The 23,939-nt window shown below is 42.5% G+C and overlaps 1 protein-coding gene across 7 annotated transcripts in view; it reads left to right on the top strand.

The window, feature by feature from the left end:
* The window catches only part of NCAM1 (neural cell adhesion molecule 1), a 160,581-nt gene that overhangs the window by 97,548 nt on the left and 39,094 nt on the right, over nt 1-23,939 (top strand). For 3 of the 7 annotated variants that reach the window (XM_069787957.1, XM_069787959.1, XM_069787960.1), the window contains exons 8-14: nt 639-781; nt 6,772-6,801; nt 11,267-11,417; nt 12,009-12,193; nt 12,550-12,646; nt 13,451-13,621; nt 15,013-15,144. In XM_069787957.1, the coding sequence (XP_069644058.1) occupies nt 639-781; nt 6,772-6,801; nt 11,267-11,417; nt 12,009-12,193; nt 12,550-12,646; nt 13,451-13,621; nt 15,013-15,144 (909 nt within the window). Of the gene's footprint in view, nt 1-638; nt 782-6,771; nt 6,802-11,266; nt 11,418-12,008; nt 12,194-12,549; nt 12,647-13,450; nt 13,622-15,012; nt 15,145-16,398; nt 16,414-19,294; nt 19,331-22,240; nt 22,283-23,720; nt 23,724-23,939 lie in introns of all 7 variants that reach the window. The other 4 variants (XM_069787958.1, XM_069787963.1, XM_069787961.1 and 1 more) reach the window with 2 other exon arrangements.

Genomic DNA, 23,939 nt, shown 5'->3' with positions numbered 1-23,939 from the left:
AAAGAAATGCAGTCCTGTGCAGGGAGTGGTGTGAGATTCACATGCTACTTGAAATATCTTCCAGGCCCAGAGGGCTGAATCCTAATCCAACCAAAGCTGCTATTAAAAGGGCTTTAGCACTTCAGTGGGCTATAACCTGGACAGGGAGGGGAACTCCACCCGACCACTGTGTGAATGACCTCAAACTTGCAGGAATGAATCAGCAGCTTTCCTACCTTCCATGAATCTGGGAGTGTTAAGGAATATATTTCTCCCTGTCCCATCCCTCTGCAGCCACTTGACAAAGCTGCTTATGAAAAGGCTAATTTGGGGCAGAGAAAGCAGAGAGGTGGAAGACTTAGCTGATAATTGCAGGGACTGATCATTTGTACACTGTTAAATGAGTTCTACTTCAGATATATCCACTTCTAGTCCTCTCCTACAAACCTCAGCTGTAAGCATCTGTAGAAAAGGTCTTCTAGTTCTGCAAGGAGGTACCCTCTTGTCAAATGTCACTCTGCTCCCTTTCCCATGTGGCAGTAAACCTGTGCCAATTCAAAAGCCTTTTTTCCCCTAGTGTTGCTTGTTTTAAACATTGGTCTTGACAGGCAAGCTTCATTCTGAGCACCAACTGAAAGAAGGTTGCTGCTTCTTTTCAGCAAAACCCAAAATCACCTATGTGGAGAATAAAACAGCCATGGAACTGGAGGATCAGATTACACTGACCTGTGAGGCATCTGGGGACCCAATCCCTTCCATCACATGGAAAACTTCCACCCGGAACATCAGCAATGAAGAGAAGGTATAACCCTTCCCAAAAGTATGGTCTCATTTGCTGGGATCAGTGCAGCTTGTATCTGCCTGCCTTTGCTGATCCAGAATGCATGACAGCCGCATGCAGATGCACGTGGAAATCATGGTGATTCCCCTCTCTGTAGTGAGAACACATGCAGTCCTGCACAGACTGTCTGCTAAAGGGTTAGCTCCACAGCTGAAGTAATGCCATAGAGGTCCTTTCGTACAAAGAGCCTTCTCAGTTTATAACAACTGAGGATACGCTTTTTAATTCCTGCTGGTATCACTCTGAGTTGAATTAACTTGACAAGCACTAGGTCTTGGACCCTTTTTGGAGCAGTTTCCAAAGGGACCTACAGTTGCAGGAAGCTTGTGAAAGGGTTTTTCCCTTCAATTTCCAAGCCGAGAGGTGGGAATGAGTACCCTGATTCCAGTGTTGTCCATGCTGCATCATGATGATGATATCATCTGCGAGGGTGGCAGGTGGAGAGGTGTGGGGTATTATCTCTCAAAGATGCAGTGGACCAAAATGAGCCTGTTAATTCCTTCTTGCCTTTCTGTATTGTATTCTAATATTGCATGTATCTGAAGCACAAAAGCCTGGCTGCCTTTGTGTTCACCTGTTTTGTTGATCACATCAATACCATTTTGTTCTTAAAAGGCAAAAATAATTAGCAGTTTTTCTTTTAAAAAAGAGTGTTTTATTGGCTGCAATTCCCCTTAACTAGACAAGATTAGGATGTGCTGTATTACTGTAGATATTTCATAATAGTTGTATAAGGTGATCAGGAGGCATAGTGTAGAGCCAAAGAAAGCCTAGACAAAAGTTGGAGTGAGGAGTTGTTGCTTATTAATAACCTTCTAATAACGGGATGCTTGAAGGTTCAGCTAACTTGGACATACCAGAGGTTCTGACTCAATATGAAGGCAGCAGTTGATAGACTATGAAAGTCTCAAAGTGACAGAGGTATCCACTGTCAGTCATCCACACAGCTGCCATTCTGCACTATAGCCTCCTAAATGAGCTTTTTTAATTGCCTCCATGATGTCAGCTCTTCACCATGATGTTAATGTGTAACTTACTAATTAGGGTGCCAAGGTTTTCCAGCCTTAATTCTTTCTTAACATCTTTTGGATTTGAGGGCAGTATAAATCCCTGCAACATTTAGAGAGAGATTTCCATTGGCTTCAAAACCTCTTGGCTTGGGCTCTCACTACAGCATGACCAGGGGGACCTGTTTTGACAGGGTAAGGTTATTCATGGTCTTGTCTCTGTCTAGGAAAGCGGTGGGAGGAGCTAAGTGCTCTAGTGCTTCTAGGCCTAGAGTTTCCATCGCAGCCACGGAAAAGAACTTTGACAGGGAGAAGAATATAAAAACTGAAATAACACTAAGTCAAGGAGAAGTCGGTAGGAAAGCCTGTTTGCGGAAAGTCCCATCTGTCCAGCCCAATTAAACTAACAAGATCTCAGTGGCAAAACTGCTAACCATTTTTGAGACTCTCATATATCCTGCTTGATGCTGTTAAGTTGGTGATCAGTATTAAGGAAAATGTTAAAACTCTGATAGTTTCTTTTGTAGATGGGGGGAAAATCAAAGGTTTGAGGTACTACTATGTGTCTCATACTGGTTCAAACCTTCAGGGCAGAGATTTTTTTTATCATATACCATGCACTTTCTAGGCAGAAATTTTGTGTGTGTGTGTGTGTGTTTTGGTTTGGTTTTTACTTTTTCCGATTCTCTGTCTTGTGCTGTAAGTTTAGGTGAATGGTACAGATGTCCAGAAAATCCTCAGGTCAAAATAGCTCTGGTAAACATTCTATTAGATGTACAACCAAATGCATATATTTAGTTTACTATCCACTTACTGTCTCTGGGATAGCACAGGGAAATGGATGGTCTTTGATCGGGGACAAACGATACTATTTTTAAAATCACCAAGCCCTACTTTTGAATACACTTTAGGTACTTAGAATCATAGAGTCATAGAATCATTTAGGTTGGAAAAGACCTTCAAGATCATCGAGTCTAACCATCAACGATGGATGCATCTGTCTTGCTACATGTTGTTTACTTTTGTAATCATATTTCAGTCCAGATTTTTAAAGATCTAGAGGTGCCTTAACTCCCATGAACATTTGGTACTTCAGAAAAACCTACCCAAATGCCCAAACAAACAAACAAAAACCTCTCTGGCTTAGAGGTTTTTTCCCTGCTCAGTCTCTGTCCAAGAACAGAGACAGTCTGACATGTGGACAAGGGGCAGGAGGTGCTGTAGCCCAAACACCTAGGTTGACAATGTCAACTATTTCAACATTCCCACACTTCCCTAAGAGACCTGTTGATACCCTAGCATGCATAGCAAAAGATTCTCCTCTCTATGGCTATGCCTACATAACGTGGTACCCCTTGGACAAGCAGTCTTTTGCTTTGATGATGGTCTGCAAAGGTAAGTGGTTATGACTGTGCCCTGGCAAAATCAGATGATTGGCAACTGTATACCAACACAGATGAGCAGACCAAACTTCCAGATACTGGCATGGTGGAAGCTTCCTCTTACTAGTAAGCTGGTAGCTTGCATTATTCTGCCCTGCAGGGAGTGCAAGTAAAATAAAAGTTTTAAAAAAAATAAAAATTTGCTTATATGTGGTTTACTTCGGTTGTGAATGTAGGAACATGCTACTTAGGAGAAACTTTTGCCCTGTCGGTCTGAGATGCCTGCCTATCACTACTGCAGAACATAGCAGAACTAACAGGCCTGGGAAGTCATCAACATGATGATTTGAAATGGTTTGGCTTGATCTTTCCTCAAGTATTTATTGCTGTGCCATTGTAGGCAGGAGGAATGCTTTCTCTTTGAATGATACCAGGTGTAAAGCTGATCAAGCCAGTATGCCATATTCCTCATCACCTTCAGTATATTTCATGCCCTTTCAAGAGACATGTTTCTTCTATTGCTCTAGCAGAATACTAACTGTGATTCAGTAAATATAGTTTTGATCTGTTGTGTATTGGTGTATAAAAGTTTTACAATTTTAGCGCAAACATGAGTGTGTTTCCTGACAGATTTTTGGATGAAGCAATCGCTAACTATCCTTACACACACTTTCATGCAACAGTTGCAGAGACAGACCTAGGTTTCTTACCCTGCAGTACAGCTCAGTGTGTGAGGAATGGGGGGGTAACAGGTGGTGCTTTTATGCAGCTGTTTTATTATCTTGCCAGAGCTGGCAGTAGGTAAATCTGTGGCATAGGATCACACTCAGTACAGCTGTCTGGCCTCCCATGCTAGCTATCAAGACATGCATCGCATTACCATTTTCTCAATGGCAAGTCAAAAATAAAGTGAACATTTTCTTACCAGAATGAAAGAATCAAAGAACAGAGGAAGAGATTAGCTCTGGTATTCTTCCTACTTACAGTTTAACCTGTATAGTGTTATTGGGCCTTTTCCACCACGGCTGTCCCACAAGGTTCCCTGTTCCTAAAGTAGGAAAATGCAGAAGTCTGACTTCTGAATGGACCAGAGTTTGAGAGGCCCCTTTAGTAGGTGACTGCTTGTCTGAATGACAGATGTCTTTTTGCTCACACCTCTGACAGGTGAATTACAGCGCTGCATTGTGCTACCCTGAGAACAGTCCAATGCATCCTTCCACTTATTTTCTGGGTTACTGTTACTGACCAGTAGCCACTATCAACTCTATGTCATTGGCAGCTAAAGCAAATAGATAAGTTGTTAAAAATTCGGAAATCTTTAGATGAAGACAACTTGATTGAATTCCAGCAACATAAGGAGTGCCCCTTTGCTAGGACATAAGCATTGAGTTGCCAGTGTTGCAGCAACATGCTAGGGCACGATAACCAGAAGATGAGAGGAACTCCTTCCCTTGCACCGTTCACACTAGGTCAAATTTAGCAGTGAAGTAATTAAAAAATAATTTAAAAAAAAAGAGTCAAATAGAGAAGGGCCAAATACTCTGCTGATGCAAGTGAGCATTGTTGCAATATCTTCAGCTAAGTGCTTCTAGATGTGATGCAGCAGATCTAACATTTCAAGATTTAACTTCAGTTTAATTTCCTGATTTTTTTTTTTTCTTTTAAGTGGACAATATACCTTGAATACAATTCCTTGTCTTAAATTTGTGTAGTACTTCGTATCTTGTGGATGTACATGGGAATATCTTTGGATTTAATAAGCCAGGGAGTAAACTACATTGGCAGTTCCCAGGAACTCCCTTGTAAGTGAAGATGCTCCCATTTAACAACTTGCTTCCAAAGGGAAGAGAAGATACTAGCATGCATGAGGCTCTTGCTTCCCTCTCTCCCCTGCATGGTGCTGAGTAGAGCTTGTGTTTCTCTTTGTCTTGTAAGGGAGAGTTAGTATGAAACTCTCCAGGATGGAGAACATGGTTGTGCCTTTTTCCCCCATGCCCATGAGTGGCATTACAAAGAAACAGCAAACTCTAGGAGTGTGGGAATTGGCTTTTTTCCTCCTTCATCTTCCTTTAGGTTGACAGGTACTGAACATCAAAGGATAAAAAGATGTCTCTTTTTTTTTTTTCTTCTTTTCCTTTTTCTTTCTTTTTTTTAAATCCCTCTGTGCTGACACCATAGAGACTCAGTCAATAGGATTGAAAAGGGACTTGCATGGGTATAAGCAAGGCAGTTCCATGGCTAGCCTGCCTTGCTCAGGTACAGAAAATGACTGGTACATCAGAAAGGGATTATGCTGCATTATTATGGTTGCCTGTTCAGCTTTCAAGGAACTTGTGCACAACAGGATATATGTACAAAGAAATGATCAGGTGATGGGAGTGTCCTAGCCCATGCAGGTGTTGGTGAGCTTCTCTTCAGGTAGCTTCACATCAGGCGTCTAGTTACAAGCAAATAACTTGCTTTTATCAAAGACATTCTGAAATGAGACTGTCTGTACCATATGTTAATACTTAAGTCTCACAATGTTCACTAGAAGCACTGTGGAAACTACTATGTTTTTTATTCTCATTTCCTAAGCTTTCATCTCCATTTCTGTAACGTCACTCTTGTGTATGCTGTTATATCCACACATCAGCAATGCTTGTGCCTCACATTCAACAATGCCATCATGGCTGTGATATTAGCAGGTGATTTTTGACTCCTGAACTGAAATGGATCAAGTTGCAATTGAAATAGAGACCAGAAGAAAAATATTTGAAAGATAAATTATAGGGGAATAATGGAACCCGGCAACTATGGTCCTTCTGAACCACAGTGAATATGGTCCACACTGTTGGTGGCTTTCTCTGAATGGGAAATGCATGTTTATTGGTAAGGTTCGTGCATGTTTCACTGATGCCTGTTGTTTGGTTGTCCCAAGCCCAGTAAGAACTGGGTGCACACATCCCTAAGCATAACAAGGTGGACATTATCAACTGGAGGTACAACGTTCTGCCCTGCTGTCTCCTGTCCAGGGAGGGGTCATACTGTTTCAGTGCTCTGCAGTTCAAGGTCTCCTACTCCTGGCACAGTATGCATGTTAAAACGTGTACAAATGCATGATCACATTAATGATATGAGTGTTAATGTTAATCAGTGTGTGCAGGTGGCTAACAAACCAGTGTTAGAAAACCAGTTCCATAACTATCTTTGCAATTTAGTGACCTAGGTCATCAGAATCACTTCCCCACTATGCTGGGAGCAGGTTTCTAGAAATGGTGAGATGTGACAAGGGAAATAGTCACTGGATATGTAAAAACAGAAGCAGTCTCTAGGTGTCATTAACCTTTGTTTAATCATTTTCAGACGAATTTATAGGATATTTTGAATGCAAATCTAAATTGAGGTTTTATTGGGAAATGGAAATTGCAATCACCTCACACACATGAGATATACATACAACTTAGAGCCTGCATGTGCACAGAACACAATGTGGTGCATACACTGTGATACCTAAAAGCAACCTTTGATAAACTTTTATTGCTTTTTTTCTGTTGTTGTGTTCTATATCTGTTCTCTCCAGGCTTCGTGGACCCGGCCCGAGAAACAAGAGGTATAAGATTACCAGACCTTTAGCAAATTTAGTGTTTTGGTTTTGTTTCTTTTAAGCATTACAGATTAACAAATCTCTAGTCCAGTAACCATGCCAACTAAACCAGCATTAATAATGTGAACAAATTAAATATCAATACATAAAAAAAACCAGCTTATAGAGTTAGAAGTTGCTTGGCATGTAGTAATGCATTTTTGGATGAGCAAACTAGCTGTGTTGGGAGTGAGTAATTCTGGTTGTCACTTAAAAAAAAAAAAAAGACAAATATAAAAGAAAATGTTAAATCTGACAAATAACTACTTTCACCATTTTCTTCTATGCTACCAGTGTGAATCATATCTAGAGCTTTAAGAATTAGCAATAGTGTGTATTCTGGGAAAGTATTTTTTTCCAAAGATAGCCTCTTCTGCTCCAGCCAACTCATCTGTTTGCTCATGGTACTCCTTAAGTTTGACCTTCTCTTAAAGGACAACTGCATCATGTTCCATTTCAAAATCAATGCAGATAAATCTTTCACAAGTTGTATTTCTCCAGAAAATGCTCCAAATTGCTAAATTAACTACTTCTCTTTGATTTGCAAGGGCCAGTGAGGGGGTGTGGGATAATGCAGTAACTCAGTTCGGTGCAAATGTGTTTTGTTGCTGTTTTATTTCATATTCAGTGCTGTATTTTAAAAACAGTAATAATAACCTACCTTTACATGCACCTGATTTGTAGCATTCTTGCTTCAAAATGAAGCAGAAAGTATGTTTCCAAGCAAATAATAGGGGTCAGGTAGAGAACAAAATTAGCCATCAGAACTGGGTGACTTATATTTGTATTTTTAGGATCAACTTTGTGGAGGCTCTGGGTATCCTGAATTCTTTTTTTATTTTTAAGCCATCTTAAACCATAGGGACTGGTGTGGCCTAAACAAAGTGAACCTCTAATTTAAGCACCATCCACCTTTATTTCATATGGGGCTGAGAAGATACTGCCCATTCTTACTTCAGAATAACCTGTTGGAATAGATGAATTGTGGCGAGTGAAGGCGTTGGATATTTAGACCAGTTTGCGTTGAAGAATTTGGAATTTGAGTAGTTGCATCTCTTCAGGCCTCATGTTAATTCCCATTACAGTTGTGTCTGTCTCACCCCCCCCAGTGTTTTCACTGTTCTCTCTGTCTCAAGCTTTTTATTAATATGAGCACTAATACTATTAAGCTTGTTGTCTCTAAATTTCTTACTGCGTCTGTGTCTTAAAATATCCAAGTGGGGTCCTGTTGTTGAAGCTTATTTTTGCAGCTTGTGTAGACATATCTTTAAAATAGCTAGCATGGGGTCTTTTAGCAGTGTATTCCAGCAGCAGGGAGTTCAGTTCTAAGGAAGCTGAGTGAATACTTGGCGTTAAGTGTTTCACTCTTACTAATGCATTAGCTGGTTTAAAGTAAGGAAGTCTCTATGAGCTTCAGTCATAGCAGCATATATGGGTGTTAAATCTTGCTTTCCTTGCTTTGGAGGCACAATTGCAGTTGGCTGCTTCTTCCTCAGACAGTCAGCTCTACTTACTATGCACAGTCCATAATGTCTCAGTTCACCATTCTGGTCCTGCATATACTGGTGAATTGTTGAAAGTCATATTAGCAGCATATGCTAACAAAAAGGACCCCCACATTGTCCCCAACAGATGCTAAAAAACTCAGTTACAAGCAAAATTACCTCAGTTACACCACAAACTGGTAATGCCTTTCTGGTAACTGGGAATTAGTGCAACCTTACAAATAGTAAGAGCCGCAGATGAGTCCTGGTTAATGCAGTGCAAGCACAGAGCTAGGAGAGACCACTCGTCTTCCTTCACTGGAATTTGTAGCTGTGGTCAGGATTTCTGGATGTTGTTTTGTAATGATGTCCACTGTGTTCAAAGTGGGTGAGGAGAAGATATGACAGTGTGAAATTAAGTCATGGATACTTGTTTGTGAAAGAACTGAAAAATCCGGAAGATGGAGGGAAGAGGGGTAAATGCATTTCCTGCTTGTCTCTCCTCTTCCCCTTTCGCACTAAAGTATTGAAATCTAGGCCAGCTTCATACATAGCGACTATGTGCCACATGGTATTGTCAGAATTTGGAGAAAAACACCTGCTTGTATCTCAGGAAAAGTTGTAGTAATCGGTGTTATGGAGAACCATCGTCCCCTTTTCTGCAGAGTGGCAGTTGCTATGGCATGAGTTACTGCCTGTGTCCCTTAGGTTGTCTCCCCATTACTATGAAGCATTTTGTTATCCAAAATCCTCAAAATCGAAGAGGCTAGGTAAAGGGATTACAAGTGTCTCCATCTGGCTCGTAAGTTTCTACCTATCCTATGTCTCTAATAGCCAGGAATTGTTAGCATCTGATGGTCTGAAATAAGAATAAAGAAAACTAGTAGCATGCTTTCTTGGGTAGACATTTTTCTCTTCTTTGGAGTATTTTTCCTGATGTTTTTCTTTCCTTATGCCTTTTGCATTAAGAAACAGAGCTTTATCTTCAGAATCAGTTGCAGTATGTGTAAAGTTATAATTTTACCATGACTGCCTAGCACTCTTTTGTTTGTATTGGATCTTGACAAAGTGGGGAAAAGGAAGGTGATGCTGGATGTAAAATTACCTTTGCTGTAATGATCATGTGTTGGTATTTTGCCATGTTTATACTCTTGCCTGCTGGTGGGGTCATGGAGAGAAGTGTTTAGAATATTTACCCAGTTCATGAGCTAAAAGAAGCTAGGAGCCTCTGCAGATCTGGAGTCTTGGCATTTATGAATCCTACTGTAATAGTTTCAGAAGTGAGCTGGGTTTTGGAGTCAAATCACAAGTCAGACAAAAGGATAACAACATAGTCAGCCAGTGAAGAAAGGTAAAAGCAGAATTTGGCTGTGTAAGATACCAGAGTGGACTAATCTCATGTTAAGAGATCCTTCTCTGGTTCTAGGAAACGATGCACACAACACCATGTGTACATGAAATAAAGAACTGTTCCCAGCAACATAAGGGACCAAGCACAGGAGAGGGAGTGGAGTTTGTAGCCTGGGGCATTGGTCAGGGATTGCAGTAGACCTGCGTGCAGGGTAGAAGAGAGACAAAAAAATACATATAATTGGTTTTGTGTCATCAAAGGATACTAGTTTTGTGCATATGAAATTTGACTAGCTCAAATGAACTAATATTCAGAACTAACAGAGGTAAGCGCATTTACTTGTAGAAACTTCATCAGTCTTGGAGATTGAGACCACTAGCTCAGAACTGAAGGAGGCTTCAGGCCCAGAGGATCTGACCACTTCAGATACCAGAAATGTACTTTGTGCTACAGCTCAGTGCATTTGGCTGTTTAATATCCTCAGGGTTTTTACTCATAATCTCAGTATTTGTCCTGTATCTTCCAAGAAAATTAATGTTCTTGGAGCATTCATTGCATTAAGTGTGGCAGACTGCAGCAGCAGACACAGCCATGAGGGTACCTAATTTATTCATTTGTGCTTGTGCCACTTCGGAAACTAGATGAGAGAGTTGGTGCTTTAAAGCTTCCAAGCTGAAGCACAAACACCAAGAGCTTGCAGAAGCACCCAGGTGGAGGGAGGAGTCCGCGGCCTTATATGCTTCATGTAGTAAGAGAGCACTTGGGCTTTGGTCACAAAGGAGATGGGGGCCGGGGGGGGTGGCAAGAGTGATGTGGGATGGGATCACTGTGTGGCTGCAACTCCTTTGAACAGATGGTAGCCTGGATTTTACATTCCTTGTCTCTCTGTCATTGACATCCCCATACTTTCTTGCATGTGGGAGCAATTTCTAAACTGGCTTATAACCAATGCAGTTTGCTCTAGAATTTTCTTGAAGCATCACAAGACCTTGAAGCAGGGTTGTCTCTAGAAGGGTCACATAGTTTTCTTGCCCTGTTCACTGTACCTTGCTGTCTTCAGTGCCATGTTCAGGTGAAAGTTCTGAGCTTTCATTTTGCCTGATTCGGTTCTGAGGTCTGGATCTGTTCTTATTAAAGCCATTTCAAGGACATTGAAATAAAACAAGTATCAGTGAGAAAAGAGGAAGGCCTGAATTCTCTGAGTGGAAACACAGTAGCTGTTGGGGAGGTTTTCTACAAGAGCACACTGGCAAAAATTTTTGACCAGAGCTGGATCTCTACAGTTCTCATTCTGGAAAGAAGCTTGACATTATGCGGCTATCCTGAGACATGTAGTAGCATCTGATACTTTGGTCCTTCATTTCATTTTTTCCCTTCTCCTGAGTACTTTGAATCGCTGCAGTTGGCCCTGTGCGATAAGGAATCTTCTTGTTGCTTTTGGAAATCCCTCTGTGCCCATGATTTCACCCAGCCTCAGGTGATCATTTCTGAAGTACTGAGCACTGGAGGATTGGTGTGACGTAGACTTGCATCCCTTTAGTAGTCTGCACCACAGGCTCAGAGCTCAGCCTCTAACTCTATTTTCCTTTCCTGCCAGACCCTGGATGGGCGCATCGTAGTACGTAGCCATGCCCGGGTGTCGTCCCTGACTCTCAAAGAAATACAGTACACAGATGCCGGAGAGTATGTATGCACAGCCAGCAACACCATTGGGCAGGACTCCCAAGCCATGTACCTTGAAGTGCAGTGTAAGAAGTGGAGGATGGGGCGGGGAGGGTATTCATGTGTTTGGAGGGGGGACTGTTTTGATTTCCTTTCCCTGTGATGAGTCTGAGGCACCTATGGCTAGGGAAATGTGTGTTGTTCAGGTAGAGGGCATGGAAGGCAACTCAGTCTGAAATAATTTTGTTGGAGATGTGTTGCTGTGTGCATACATGCAAATGTTTGCTCTAGCTCTCTCCAGCTGGGGTACTGTTTGCACCTTGGGAAGATTATGGGCCATGAATCTGCCGCAGTCCCATTTGTTGGGTGCATCAGAGTTCTTCCCTAGGAGAACTTCCTAGTATGCACTTCCCTACATGCATAGCATGCTGTCTGCTCCTCCTCCCACACTGTGTTAGGAGCAGCCTTTGGGACTGAGTACGTTTCCTCCTTATGTCCTTCAGCAAAAGACACTGCCCATCCCCCCAGATGAGAACACAGTTCCTGTTTCCTATTTTAGATTCCCTTCCCCACATTAAACTGGACCCTAGCCGAGGGATTCTTAAAGTGAGGCTAACTGGGCTACTTCAGGAGATTTTCTGGCTCAGATTGCCTTCACAAATGTGTCTGTCTTTCAGATGCACCCAAGCTTCAGGGCCCTGTGGCTGTCTATACCTGGGAAGGGAATCAAGTGAACATCACCTGTGAGGTATTTGCATACCCCAGTGCTGTCATCTCCTGGTTCCGGGATGGACAGCTGCTTCCCAGCTCAAACTACAGCAACATCAAGATCTACAACACTCCATCAGCAAGCTACCTGGAGGTGAGGAAGAGCAAGGAGGGGAGAAGGCATATGCAGCCAGGAAGGCTTGGTGCTGTCAAATAATTTATGTGCCTGATGTTGAAGGAGTTAAGTCTTTCGATAGGGCACTCTGTTGGTAGACAAGAAGTTGTGTGGTGTTTCTGGAGCATAAATGCTAAGAAAGTCAGGTAACAGAAGACACCACCCCCTTCTTGCCTTTGACTTTTTGCCCACTGCAGTTCTCCCCTCTGTGGACAGCTCTCAGGGTGTTAGCATGTGTACTTTATTGTGGCTTCTCTTCCCAGCAAAATGCAGAGTGCACTGGCAGAGTGAAAACGGTTTTCTGATCTGAGCATGAGCCTTCATTCCTTCCACAGGTGACACCAGACTCTGAAAATGACTTTGGGAACTATAACTGCACTGCTGTGAACCGCATTGGCCAGGAGTCCTCAGAGTTCATTCTTGTGCAAGCAGGTGAGCATCCCAGGCAGGGAGATAAGGAAATGCATTTGCAGCCCTTGAGCTGAGGTGACAGGGTGACCGTTCTTTTCTAGTTTGTGTTGATGGGGTAGCAGGAGAGCCAGCTTCTACTTTCAAAGAGACTGTTCATAAATTTTTGCATTGGGGTGGGTTGTAGATAACAAGATCCTCAGTATCTCTGTTTCCTTGTTTCTGAAGGGTCTCGTTCTTTTCTGCGCTTCCAGTACTTTGTGACAGAGCTGTGATCTTTGATTTCTGACAGCCATTGCATATGTGTGTAGGCATGCACGTGTGCTTCTCAAAATCAGCAAAACATCCCTAATAGTACAGGTAGTGCAAGACACCTCAAGAGCACTGTGTACGAGCGAAAGAGGCCCAGTGTCTGACTGCATGACAGACTGGAAGGGCCTCTGCTGTCCTCTCAGGGCTGCCATAGAGACAGATTTAGGAATGGTCAAGATATGTATTGAAGTGCCCTATGGAAGAGGTTGTGGGAACAGAATAGCATCCAGGATGCTCTTGCTACTTTGCTCTGGTTGTTCTCTTTTGAAGAAGGTACTGTAAGTCTCTAGCCTCTTAGAGGAGAAGCAAGATGAAGGTCTCTGCACTGTCTAATTAGCATTCTTAAATGCCCTCTTAACAGTCTTCCCCTCCTGAGGGGAGCCTCAGGCCTACCCTTCTCCTCTCTTTGTTGAAGCCATGACAAGGATGCGTTTGATATTCCCAGTTTTCTGTTTCCTTTGTCATTGGAGCTTGTTTTCCGCTGTCTTCACTGGTTGTTTTCCCTTCCTCCCCCAGATACTCCGTCCTCTCCTTCCATTGACAGAGTGGAGCCCTATTCCAGTACTGCCCAGGTGGAGTTTGATGAGCCTGAAGCTACCGGTGGGGTGCCTATCCTCAAGTACAAAGCGGAGTGGAGGGCACTGGACGAGGGAGAATGGCATTCGAGGTTGTATGATGCAAAAGAAGGTAGGATGATAAAACAGATGTTACCTCCCCTGCCTGCATCTCAGAAGACTTTCTTTCCTTTAGGGGAACGTCAGAGTGGAGGGTTCTATCGCTTTGCCATTTCAGCTCCTATATTAAGGCCCCATACAAGTTCTTAAATATTTGCTTTGCAGTGACACCTTGAATTCTCAGTTGGAAATGAGGGCCCTGCTGTGCTGATAGCTCTACGTGTGTGACAGGGCACCAGCCTTCTCCGCCTACAGAGCGTGTGTTGCAGCACTATGTTCAACTCTGTATCCCTTCCTTGTTCACACCATCCTGTCTGAATAAGGTGAAGAACTCTGTGCCTGGTATTGAATGAGGTTTCACGTGCTGACTGGGGAGTGACTGTGTGCTTCCTACAGAAGGCTTTTCAAGCCTTGTCTGTCAGCCCCTTTAGTTACCCTTCATTTTCCCTTGGAACATAAACCCTCCTATTCCAGAAGCAAGTCTAACTTCCATTACAGCCTGTCTCGTTATAGCAGTCTATAGGAATACACGCTGCTTAAATGTATCCTTAAGTCCAGTAAACCAAAGGGATTTTGATTTGGGAGGACTATGAAGAGGACAGTTCTATTTCAGAGCTGAATCTTCCACCGCCAATCCTGGCTGGAACTGAAATTCTTCTTTTAGGTCCCCGTTGGAGTGATGTGATCATAGCTAGAGACAGGTTTATTCTTCTCATTTCTCCCTTTGTGTCTGTGCAGGCAAATAGAGCTTATTTCTTTCTTCATATCATGATGACCCCACAGCAGGTTCTTTCCATCTCTTACATTGTGTCTGACCTTCTTATAGATTGTTAAAGGAGATGGATGGGTTTCTCTCCTGCCAAGGGCTTTGCTTTCAGTTGGATCATGCAGCCCAGCACATGAGCATGAGTATGTCTACTACAGTCAGAACCCCACATGACAATGGTCTTGAAGAGCATTATTCAGGGAGCTCCTTGGCACAGGGCAAGGGCTGATGCCCTCTGATGTCTACCACAAACTCCACTACATCTCCTCTAGAGAGGCTGTGGCAATACACCTGTCGTGGTTTAACCCCAGCCAGCAACTAAGCACCACGCAGCCGCTCACTCACTCCCCCCATCCAGTGGGATGGGGGAGAAAATCGGGAAAAGAAGTAAAACTCGTGGGTTGAGATAAGAATGGTTTAATAGAACAGAACCAGGACAACACCTCTCTAATCAGCTGGTTGATACAGGGGTGGTAGCTCTGACCTTTCTCTTTGCACTGTTTATGTGAGGTTGGGCCCAGAAGAGGGCTCTGTTACATGGGCTGAGCATGGCAAAAGTATACAATAGAAACATGGTATTTATTGTTGACTTAAAGCCTGAGCCTTTCTTTGCTTTTCCTCCCTTGTTTCTGCAACAGCAAATGTGGAGGGCATGATCACTATCACTGGCCTGAAACCTGAAACAACCTACTCTGTGAGACTGTCTGCAGTTAATGGCAAGGGCGTGGGTGAGATTAGCCTGCCATCGGACTTCAAGACACAGCCAGTTCGTAAGTAAAACTGAGACCTCCCTCTGCTTCTCTTTCCTTGCATCTTTCCAGGGAATCTCTGCCATGCATGGATGATGCCTTCTTATCTTGCAGACTTTGCTGCACCCTTTGTTTTTGTTGTGCTTTTTGACTGTAGTGAATTTCATTACTAATGAAAAATCTTCTTTGAAGGTAGGAGGGAGAGGAACTATTTTATTTGCACTAGTTTGTGCCCTAGGTTACTAGTAAAAACTTTGTATTGTCAAAGAGAAGGGGCTATGCAACTGGAAGTTTTAATATGAAAAAGCAGCAAGTCGAGAAGGGCATTTGTCATAGAGAATGTAATGTCATTGTCACAAGGCATGGTTTTTGCAAATCAGAAATTAAGAGGTTCAGCATAGGACTGGCCATAAACTGTGGAAGAAAGGGGAGGGAGGGGGATTTCTCTTTTCTGCAAATAACTGCTTTAAGATGCCCATGCAGCGTGTAAGATGATTTCCACAGCCTCTTGTCTGCTTTACTTGGGTAATCTTCCACTCTAATGGCAGGATGCTCTGCTGTGGCATAACACTTTCCCTCCTGTTTCAACCAGGAACAAAAGAGGGAAGAGTTAAAAAACAGAATTATTCAAGATAGGAAGGAGAGAAAGAGGGAAAAAAAGTATGGAGTGTGTAGGGGAGATGTGACAAAAGCAGGCTGGGGAGAAGTGGTCTCTTATCCTTGTACACAGCCTCACCCAAGTATTAGGATCTGTATTCAACCACCCACAACCCCTGGGATTCTTCTTTCCCATTCTCCTTGCATTTAGATCTACAGCCTATTCTTCCTTCCACCATCGCACCCATACTTGTGCACCTATTTCATAGCTCTTCTGAAACCACTATGCGGGACTTTCCTCTGAATTCAGAGCTGGCGATATTCCTAGCCCAAGTATGTGCATGCTTTGAGGCCCTGTGAGCTGTGCATGGTCTTGATTTTGTCTGCCAACTTCTGCCTCACCAGAATTGCTGAGCAGTATGGGACAGTACACATGCCTTGTTGCTTGGAAATCCCAGGCCCTGTGCAGTAAGCCAGCCCTCACAATTGATGTCCACTCTTGTGATAACTCCTGTAACCTGCCCCACTCCCTAGGGCTGGATTTGAGACAGCTCGTGGTATTTTGATTTTCCAGCTCCATGTTCTCTATCTCCTCACCTCTTCTACATTTTTTTTTTTTTTTTTTGTCTATCTCTGTATTTTCTTTTTGTCTGTGTTCCATCCATGGAAAAACTGCAGGCATCCCTCACTCACGTAAGTGCCTCTCTGCATTTCTTTCACTCTCCTCTTATGTTCCTAGAGTGTTCTTCTAACATACATAACATTAGCTTTTAATCTAGTACCTTTTTCCTCTCAGGGTCTTTAGAAATGAAGTAACTGGTAGTGTCCATTTCCTAACAAGACTGACACTAGAATAGTCATCCTACTACGGGTAATACTGCTCTTTTTAGAACAGAATTAGGGGTTAACATCCTTTGTCTTTATTGTAAAGCATGCAATTCAAATATTTAACTTAGTGATTGTCTAATAATAATAGTTAGCTTGTTGACTACAGAGTGGAGTAGTGGAAGGCTTCATGTTTATGAATTGATAAAAAATTTTCAAATTTTAATGAAATGTAACTAATTCAGGAAAAAAAACCCAACAAAACAAAACAGGAGAAAGCTTTAGCTAAATTGCAGGTCTGGTTTAGACCAGTTAAGACCCAACCAAAAACTTCAGAATTTTGAGTATCTTCACAATTTTGAAAGCAAAAACTTCAAGAAAAAATTTACATTTTTTGCCTCTTCTCACTAATACTTTTTACCATTAGTAGTCTTTGGACAGTCTTCCAGCACTTGTGTAGTTTGTATACTCAAATAAATAAATAAACCTCATACTAAATAAAAAAATGCATGTTTCCTCCTTCCCAATGCAAAATGAGTTAGAGAGATTTGATGGATATGTTTAATTGTCAGTTAGGTTCAGTGAAACATTGTATGCTCCATAGCTTTGTGTCTTTCAGATTGGAGTCAGTCAATGGCAGCTAAAAGAAACCTCTTTTATCTAAGTGAGCATTATTCTGTTTATTAAAGTATGTGTCCTTGTGGTGAACTGTTGTTATTCCCAAGATTGCATGGGCAAGCTTTATGAAGCTGCTGTCGCATTCTTTGAGATTTCTGAAGTTGAAGTAAAAAAATGAAAGATTTTTTTTTTTTAAACCCTAATTACAGGATTTGAATCATACTTGTGCTGTTTTTCCTTAAAGGTTGTATTATACGAAAGCTTGGACTTAGTGGACCACTAACAGGATGAATGGATTGGTAGTCAAGATGGATGAATGAATGGACAGATGGATAGACAGATTTGCAAATTGCAGTAGTTACAAAGAGTCAACTGGGAGACATGTTTCCAGAACATATGTGCAGTCCATTGCCTAAAATTGTTTGGAGCTTGTTAATTTCAGTAGAAGTAATATATCCCTTATATGAAGTTAACTGTGGTTAGTATTATAACTATCAAGCAAATGATTTGGTAGGCCCTTCTGAACTGGACGTAGTCAACAATACACAAGGAAGATAAGGGCTTAGGTATTCAGTCTCTGTGCAGATCAGTACCACAGGAAAAGGGAAAAGATCAAATTAAGAAGAGAGGAAAAAGAACATTAAAGGCTTTGTTTCAGCCACATTGAGACACCTGTCTGCTAAGCCTCATGTTCATCACTTGGGGACAGGTATGTGGCTTTGAAGAACATTAAATCATGCTTGTGGAGGTTTTTTGCTTTTTTTTAATGTGGCAGTCGGCTATCAGTCAGTCTGTACTCCCTAACTCTGCTCCCTTGTAGGGTAAGTTCCATTTCTTTTTTCCTTCTTTGTGGGCTATAACATATTTTTTCATTTACAAATTCTGCTGATGCTCTTTCAGGCACATTTATGCCTTGCAGCTGTGATCCTTCTGAGCATTCGGTTCTCTAATTCTTTCTCTGCTCTCTGGGGTTCTCAAAGCCCATCTCAGATCATGAACTGGGTTATAGCAATGGTGAGGAGATTGTTGACACAACAGAAATGCCTTTTTCATCTGTGCTGGACTTCCAGTCATACAATAATACCTGTTTGTGGGTAAAATCAAATCAGGAAAAAGTTGTGTGTCCCCTAGTCTGCTGTGATTTGAAGATCACAGGCATGTTTCAGAAACTTTACAGAAAAGAATATAAAAAAACGTGTTTTACACCAGCCAAGACTAGCCAAAGCAACTAGTTTCCTTGCCCTATTATTTAAAGTTTCTACTTGAATGTAAAAACTGACACCATTTTTTAATGCCTGCTGGGATATGTCCATAGTTATTTTCATTTTTATAAATTTTCTTCAATAAGCAAAAAGTAATTTCTTTCTATCTTAGAGGCACATGACAGCCCAAATAATTAGTAATAATGACATACTATACTAGCACAGATGAGAATTCTGGGGGTGGGAGGATATCTGTCTAACTTGACCTGGGTTTGTATTTTCATTCCAACAATTTGCTATTTTTCTGCATTTCCTTTTCCTTATACATCTGAAGACAAGCAAAGGCTGCACACAGATCTTGTGAACAGTTTCTTTTTGAGCCCCAGCTGTTTCTTGCTGTTGTGCAGATGGGACCCAAATGTGTGTCAAACCAGGAGAGAGAGAGAGTGTGTGTGTGTGTGTGTGTGTGTATGGTGTGTTTGGTTTTGATATCAGAATATCTTAATGTAAAAAAACCAACCCAAAACCAACACTAAAATAATCCCCAAATTCCACCAGGTCCTAAGCTGGTAATAGGATAGTTAGCAATGGCCTTCACCAAAACAGTGGTCATGTAGGCTGTGTTTTGCTGCCATACACACAGTGCTGGCCAGCATCTGTTGAACTGTGGCATTGGTTTGAACTCCCGGGAATGTTGGTGAACAGTCATGTGTGTTCAGTGATCCTGTGTTATGAGGAAGTTGGTTTAAAGCAAGAACTCACAGAGGATCCAAAATGCAGATCTGGCAGTGCATTTACTTTGCTTGAGCTCTGTGTCTGGAGAGGCTTGATCTGGCAAAATCTTACCAATTTGTTTTTTAATCTTCCGTCTTTTGGCAGTATTTAACAGCAATCAACTCCCCTCCTCACCTTCCTTTCTCTTTCTTTAGCAAGTACTGCTGCACCCACATCCCGTTTAGCAGAGAGTGAGTATAGTAGAAGAGGCTGTTGTCTTTGATCCACTTTGCTCTGCCTGTATCTCCTCACTGAGTGTGGTGCAGTCTGCCTAACATTCTTGGGTGTTTTCCTTCTTTTCTGTGCGTGTGTGTATTTTTTATAGATATATGTGTGTGTGTGTATTTCTGCTCCCCCTCTCCCCGCCCCCCTGAGTGAAAACTGAATCTTCTGGTAGAGGAACTACAGATAAGTGTAAGTTTGATTTGCAGGACAGAGAAAACCCACAGAGAGCTCCCAGGTATGCTGGACTCATGGAAGGAAAGAGATCAAGAGAAAGATATAGAGTGAAACCCTCCCATGTGAAAGTTGGTTGTTGTCACTGGTCTTTGCCGTTAAGATTTCTGATCCGTTTATGTTCCATTCTTGGGGATGTCTTATGGGATGTACTCAGGTTTTGTGGTGTGAAACTAAATTTCCTGAAATCAGCCTAGCACAGCAAATAAAGAGTTTAGTTTCTCAGCTAAGTAGAGCGGAAGATACTCAAGTGATCAGCAGGGAATGGCTTGTGCTTCCCTAAGCCTGTTACTAAAACACCTTCTGGAGCTGTGGAAGTGTCCTGGTTTCAGCTGGGATGTAGTTAACTGTCTTCCTAGTAGCTGGTACAGTGCTATGTTTTGAGTTCAGTATGTGAAGAATGTTGATAACACTGATGTTTTCAGTTGTTGCTCAGTAGTGTTTAGACTATAGTCAAGGATTTTTCAGCTTCTCATGCCCAGCCAGGGCACCTGACCCAAACTGGCCAACAGTGTATTCCATACCATGGGACGTCCCATCTAGTTTAGGAACTGGGAAGTGGGGGGGCAGGGAATCGCGGCTCGGGGACTGGCTGGGTGTCGGTCGGCGGGTGGTGAGCAATTGCCCTGCGCATCATTTGTACATTTCAATCCTTTTATTACTGCTGTTGTCATTTTATTAGTGTTATCATTATCATTATTAGTGTCTTCTTTTCTCTTCTATTAAACTGTTCTTATCTCAACCCAGGAGTTTTACTTCTTTTCCTGATTTTTCTCCCCCATCCCACTGGATGGGGGGGGAGTGAGTGAGCGGCTGCGTGGTGCTTAGTTGCTGGCTGGGGTTAAACCATGACAGGAAGAAAACTCATTTCTTTCTATCCTGCTTCATCACTTTTTAAAATCTGCATAATCAGATTTAGGCTGCAAACTGCATGAGGGTCTATCCTGTTCTCCCCTTGAGCCAGCAGCACTGATATCGCCATGGGAGGAAAAGGAATTCACAGAATCATAGAACATCTCAAGTTAGAAGGGACCCATAAGGATCATTGAGTCCAGCTGCCTGCTCCTCACAGGACTGCCTAAAACTAAACCATATGACTAAGAGTGTCATCCAGATGCTCCTTGACCTCTTGACGGGCTTGGTGCTGTGACTGCTTCACTGGGGAGCCTGTTGCAGTGACTGACCACCCGCTCAATAAAGAACCTTACCCTAATCTCCAATCTGAACTTCCCCTGACATGGCTTCATTCCATTTCCTTGTGTCCTATCACTGGTCACCAGAGAGAGGAGGTCAGCACCTCCCCCTCCGCTGCCCCCCTTAAGGAAGGTGTAGACTGCAATGAGGTCACCCCTCAGCCTTCTCTTCTCCAAGCTGAACAAGCCATGTCAGCCGCTCCTTGTAAGTCTTGCCCTCGAGACCTTTCACTATCTTGGTTGCCCTCCTCTGGACACACTCCAATAGTTTGATGTCCTTCTTATATTGAGGTGCCCAAAGCTGCACACAGTACTCGAGGTGGAGCCACACCAGTGCAGTGTAGAGTGGGGCAGTCACCCCACTCGACCAGCTAGCTATGTTGTGCTTGATGTATTCTAGGACACGATTGGCCCTTTTGGCTGCCAGGGCACACTGTTGACTCATGTTCAACTTGCCATCAACCCAAACCCCCAGATCTCTTTCCGAGGGGTGGCTCTCTCCAGCCTCTCAAAACATCTGATTTACCCCTCTCATTAACTGTAGTTCTCTGCCCAGTCATGAAGACATGACAGTGACAATTCTTTCATTTTTGAAGATATTATGTAGAATAGTAGAGAAATCCCTCACAGCTCATGTCTCTCACATTGCGTTCTTCCCATGACTTTTGGAAGTAGAGACATTCTTCTTTGTCCTTCTGTCCTGGTAATCCTTGTATTCAGTGCTTGTACAGTCTGCCTTTGCTCTTGGGAGTGGAGTGCTTAGCAGGATTCCCAAGGGACTTTCAGTCTGTCAGCTTCTCTCTAAAGTGCCTTATTTCTCAAGGGCACTCACACCTTGTTGGGCCATTAAATCTTTTTTCCTCCTCTCTGCCTGTACCTTGGCCCTAGCACGTGGAGGTGAGAAAGAACGGTGTATCAGGAGGGTAAGTTCTCATTAGTCCTTGCTCCTTTGTTTTCTATAGTTGGGCAAAAGCTAGCGATGGGGTGCTGCTCTAGAGGGCCTCCCAGAAATTCCAGTACTTAATGGGCTAGCAACATGTGAACCTAGGTTGCTATTCAGGCCAAAAGTAGGTAAAAATGCTGTAGCTGTCTCTGAAATTGGATTCAAAGCTTCAAAACTCTTCAGGATGAAAAGGTATCAGTAGGGACCCTTGGAGCCATAGCTTGTTGCAAGAATGATGCAGTGCAGGCTGGCTTCCCTGTCACCTGGAGGGTCCTGCATCTGACAGCACAACTCTCCCTGTGGAGAGGGGTTGGAAAACAGCAGCAGAGCATAATTTTTGCAGCCTTTTCAGGTAATACACATCTGCCATAAGGATTCAGTATCATTCTCGCTCTCTCCTCATTAGACCACCTCTTTCTTTTCTAGCACCCCTGCCCCTGCCTCTTACAACTTACTTATATGGTATGCTTCACCTTTACATGTCCTATCTATCCTTCATGTTTCCATAGCAACTCAGCCTCTTGCTGAATCCGAAAGCTCAGAGCCACCAAGTGAGTAGATGGGAACTGCTCCCCTTTGGTCTGGAGTGCAGTTTGTTATGCTGTAGCCCTTCTACTGAGGGAATTAAAGTGCTATACCGCACTATTTTGATGTCTGTTAACCAACAATCTGGCATTAATGTGTTGTGTGAGCATGTAGCTGTTAAGAACCCAGCATGGTACCACTCTTCCTCCTCTTCCTGTCGTCCTACCAAGCATGCAGTAAAAAATGGAAATACAAGATTTAGAGGAAACATGGAGGGGGAGAAGGGGCGGGTTGGGGGGAGAAATTTAAATTATTGTTTCCAAAAGGAATGTTTTCCTTTCATGTTTTCCATTAGTGATTTTAGTGTTAAAGCTGCCTTTGCAAAAGGGATGTGGACTAAATAATCCTCTTGCTACCCTGCCTTGCTCTATTTTCTGTGAATTTAGGGAGATACAGTTGATACTACAGTATGGATGTTGGATGTTGAAAGAAGATGCAAATGAGGAGGTAGAATATCTTATAGGAGAGAGGACTGTGGGGAGACGGAGCATTGCCCCATCTTACCACTGATCCCCTGCCTGCATTAAAAGAGGTCTAAGTCCATGTCTGAAATGGGAATTGGATTCAGATCCCCTCAGTTCTTGCTCAGTACCTTGTTGGTTAGACAGCCATTCCTAGTGAGACTGAATCAGGTAAGCAGGTGTTTCCATGCTGGATCTGAGTACTCTAAGGAAAAATAGCTAAAATTTGCATTAGTTGATTTGTACATAAAAGAAGCATTTTGAAATGTCTGTTTTAGACTAGCTGTTAAAAGTTCAGTGACACACCTTCCCAATACTGAGTGGATGTATCAAATGTGTGATCTTATTCCCTACATGTAGGAGATCTATAGCCAATCACATGCCAATATGAAAGCCAAGCAAATACTTGCAACACAGTCCTGGAAGATGAAGGAACACACTTAAGGAAGACATAGGTTTACATGGTGCATATGTGTGTTTTGAACAACTAATCATTTCTACAAAGCCAAATGCTTTTCTTTTGATTTGCAATAATAAAATGTATGTGTTTCTGTGAATGTGGTCTTTAAGATAAAGACCTGTGTGTTTACCTGTAGTGGGTTAGAAATGGTTCATCACTTCTAAATGGAAAATACTAAAAGCATGAATTATGTGATTATTTGGGAGTTTGGGATGGAGAGGATAGTACGGCTAGTCTAGAACTGTCAAAGGAATTAAAAAAAACCCAAAAACTACTGCATTTGACTAGCGCATTCCATGGTCTTGTACATTGCATGAAATGTCCTTTTATCTGCCAGTGACCACAATGAACGCTTTCCTTCTTGCAGTATTTTTCATGTAAACAACATGCTAAGCCATGATTCCTGATGCATCTGAAGTGGTAGTGGTTCTGTATTGCTGAAGAGAACTATTAAGTTGAATCAGACTTGGAGGGTGGGTGGAGAGGGTGAAGGGCAGGGGTAAGGTGGCAACCAGCAGGTCTACTAATAATCTTTTATTTCTTAGGAGGCAGAGACTCCGTTATGGCTGTTCATATGTGGGGCTAGGAGATAGCATCACTTCTGAGGGAAAATGCTGCGTTAATGTTTTGCAGAACATTCTTTGTTCCTTAAAAAGAATGGGTGTTTTTACCCAGAAAAGATACTAAGAGCTAGTTCGTGAT

The sequence above is a fragment of the Haliaeetus albicilla genome, chromosome 7, assembly GCF_947461875.1.
Source record: "Haliaeetus albicilla chromosome 7, bHalAlb1.1, whole genome shotgun sequence".
In the NCBI taxonomy this organism is placed as follows: Eukaryota; Metazoa; Chordata; class Aves; order Accipitriformes; family Accipitridae; genus Haliaeetus; species Haliaeetus albicilla.
This window is presented reverse-complemented; position numbering and strand designations above follow the sequence as displayed.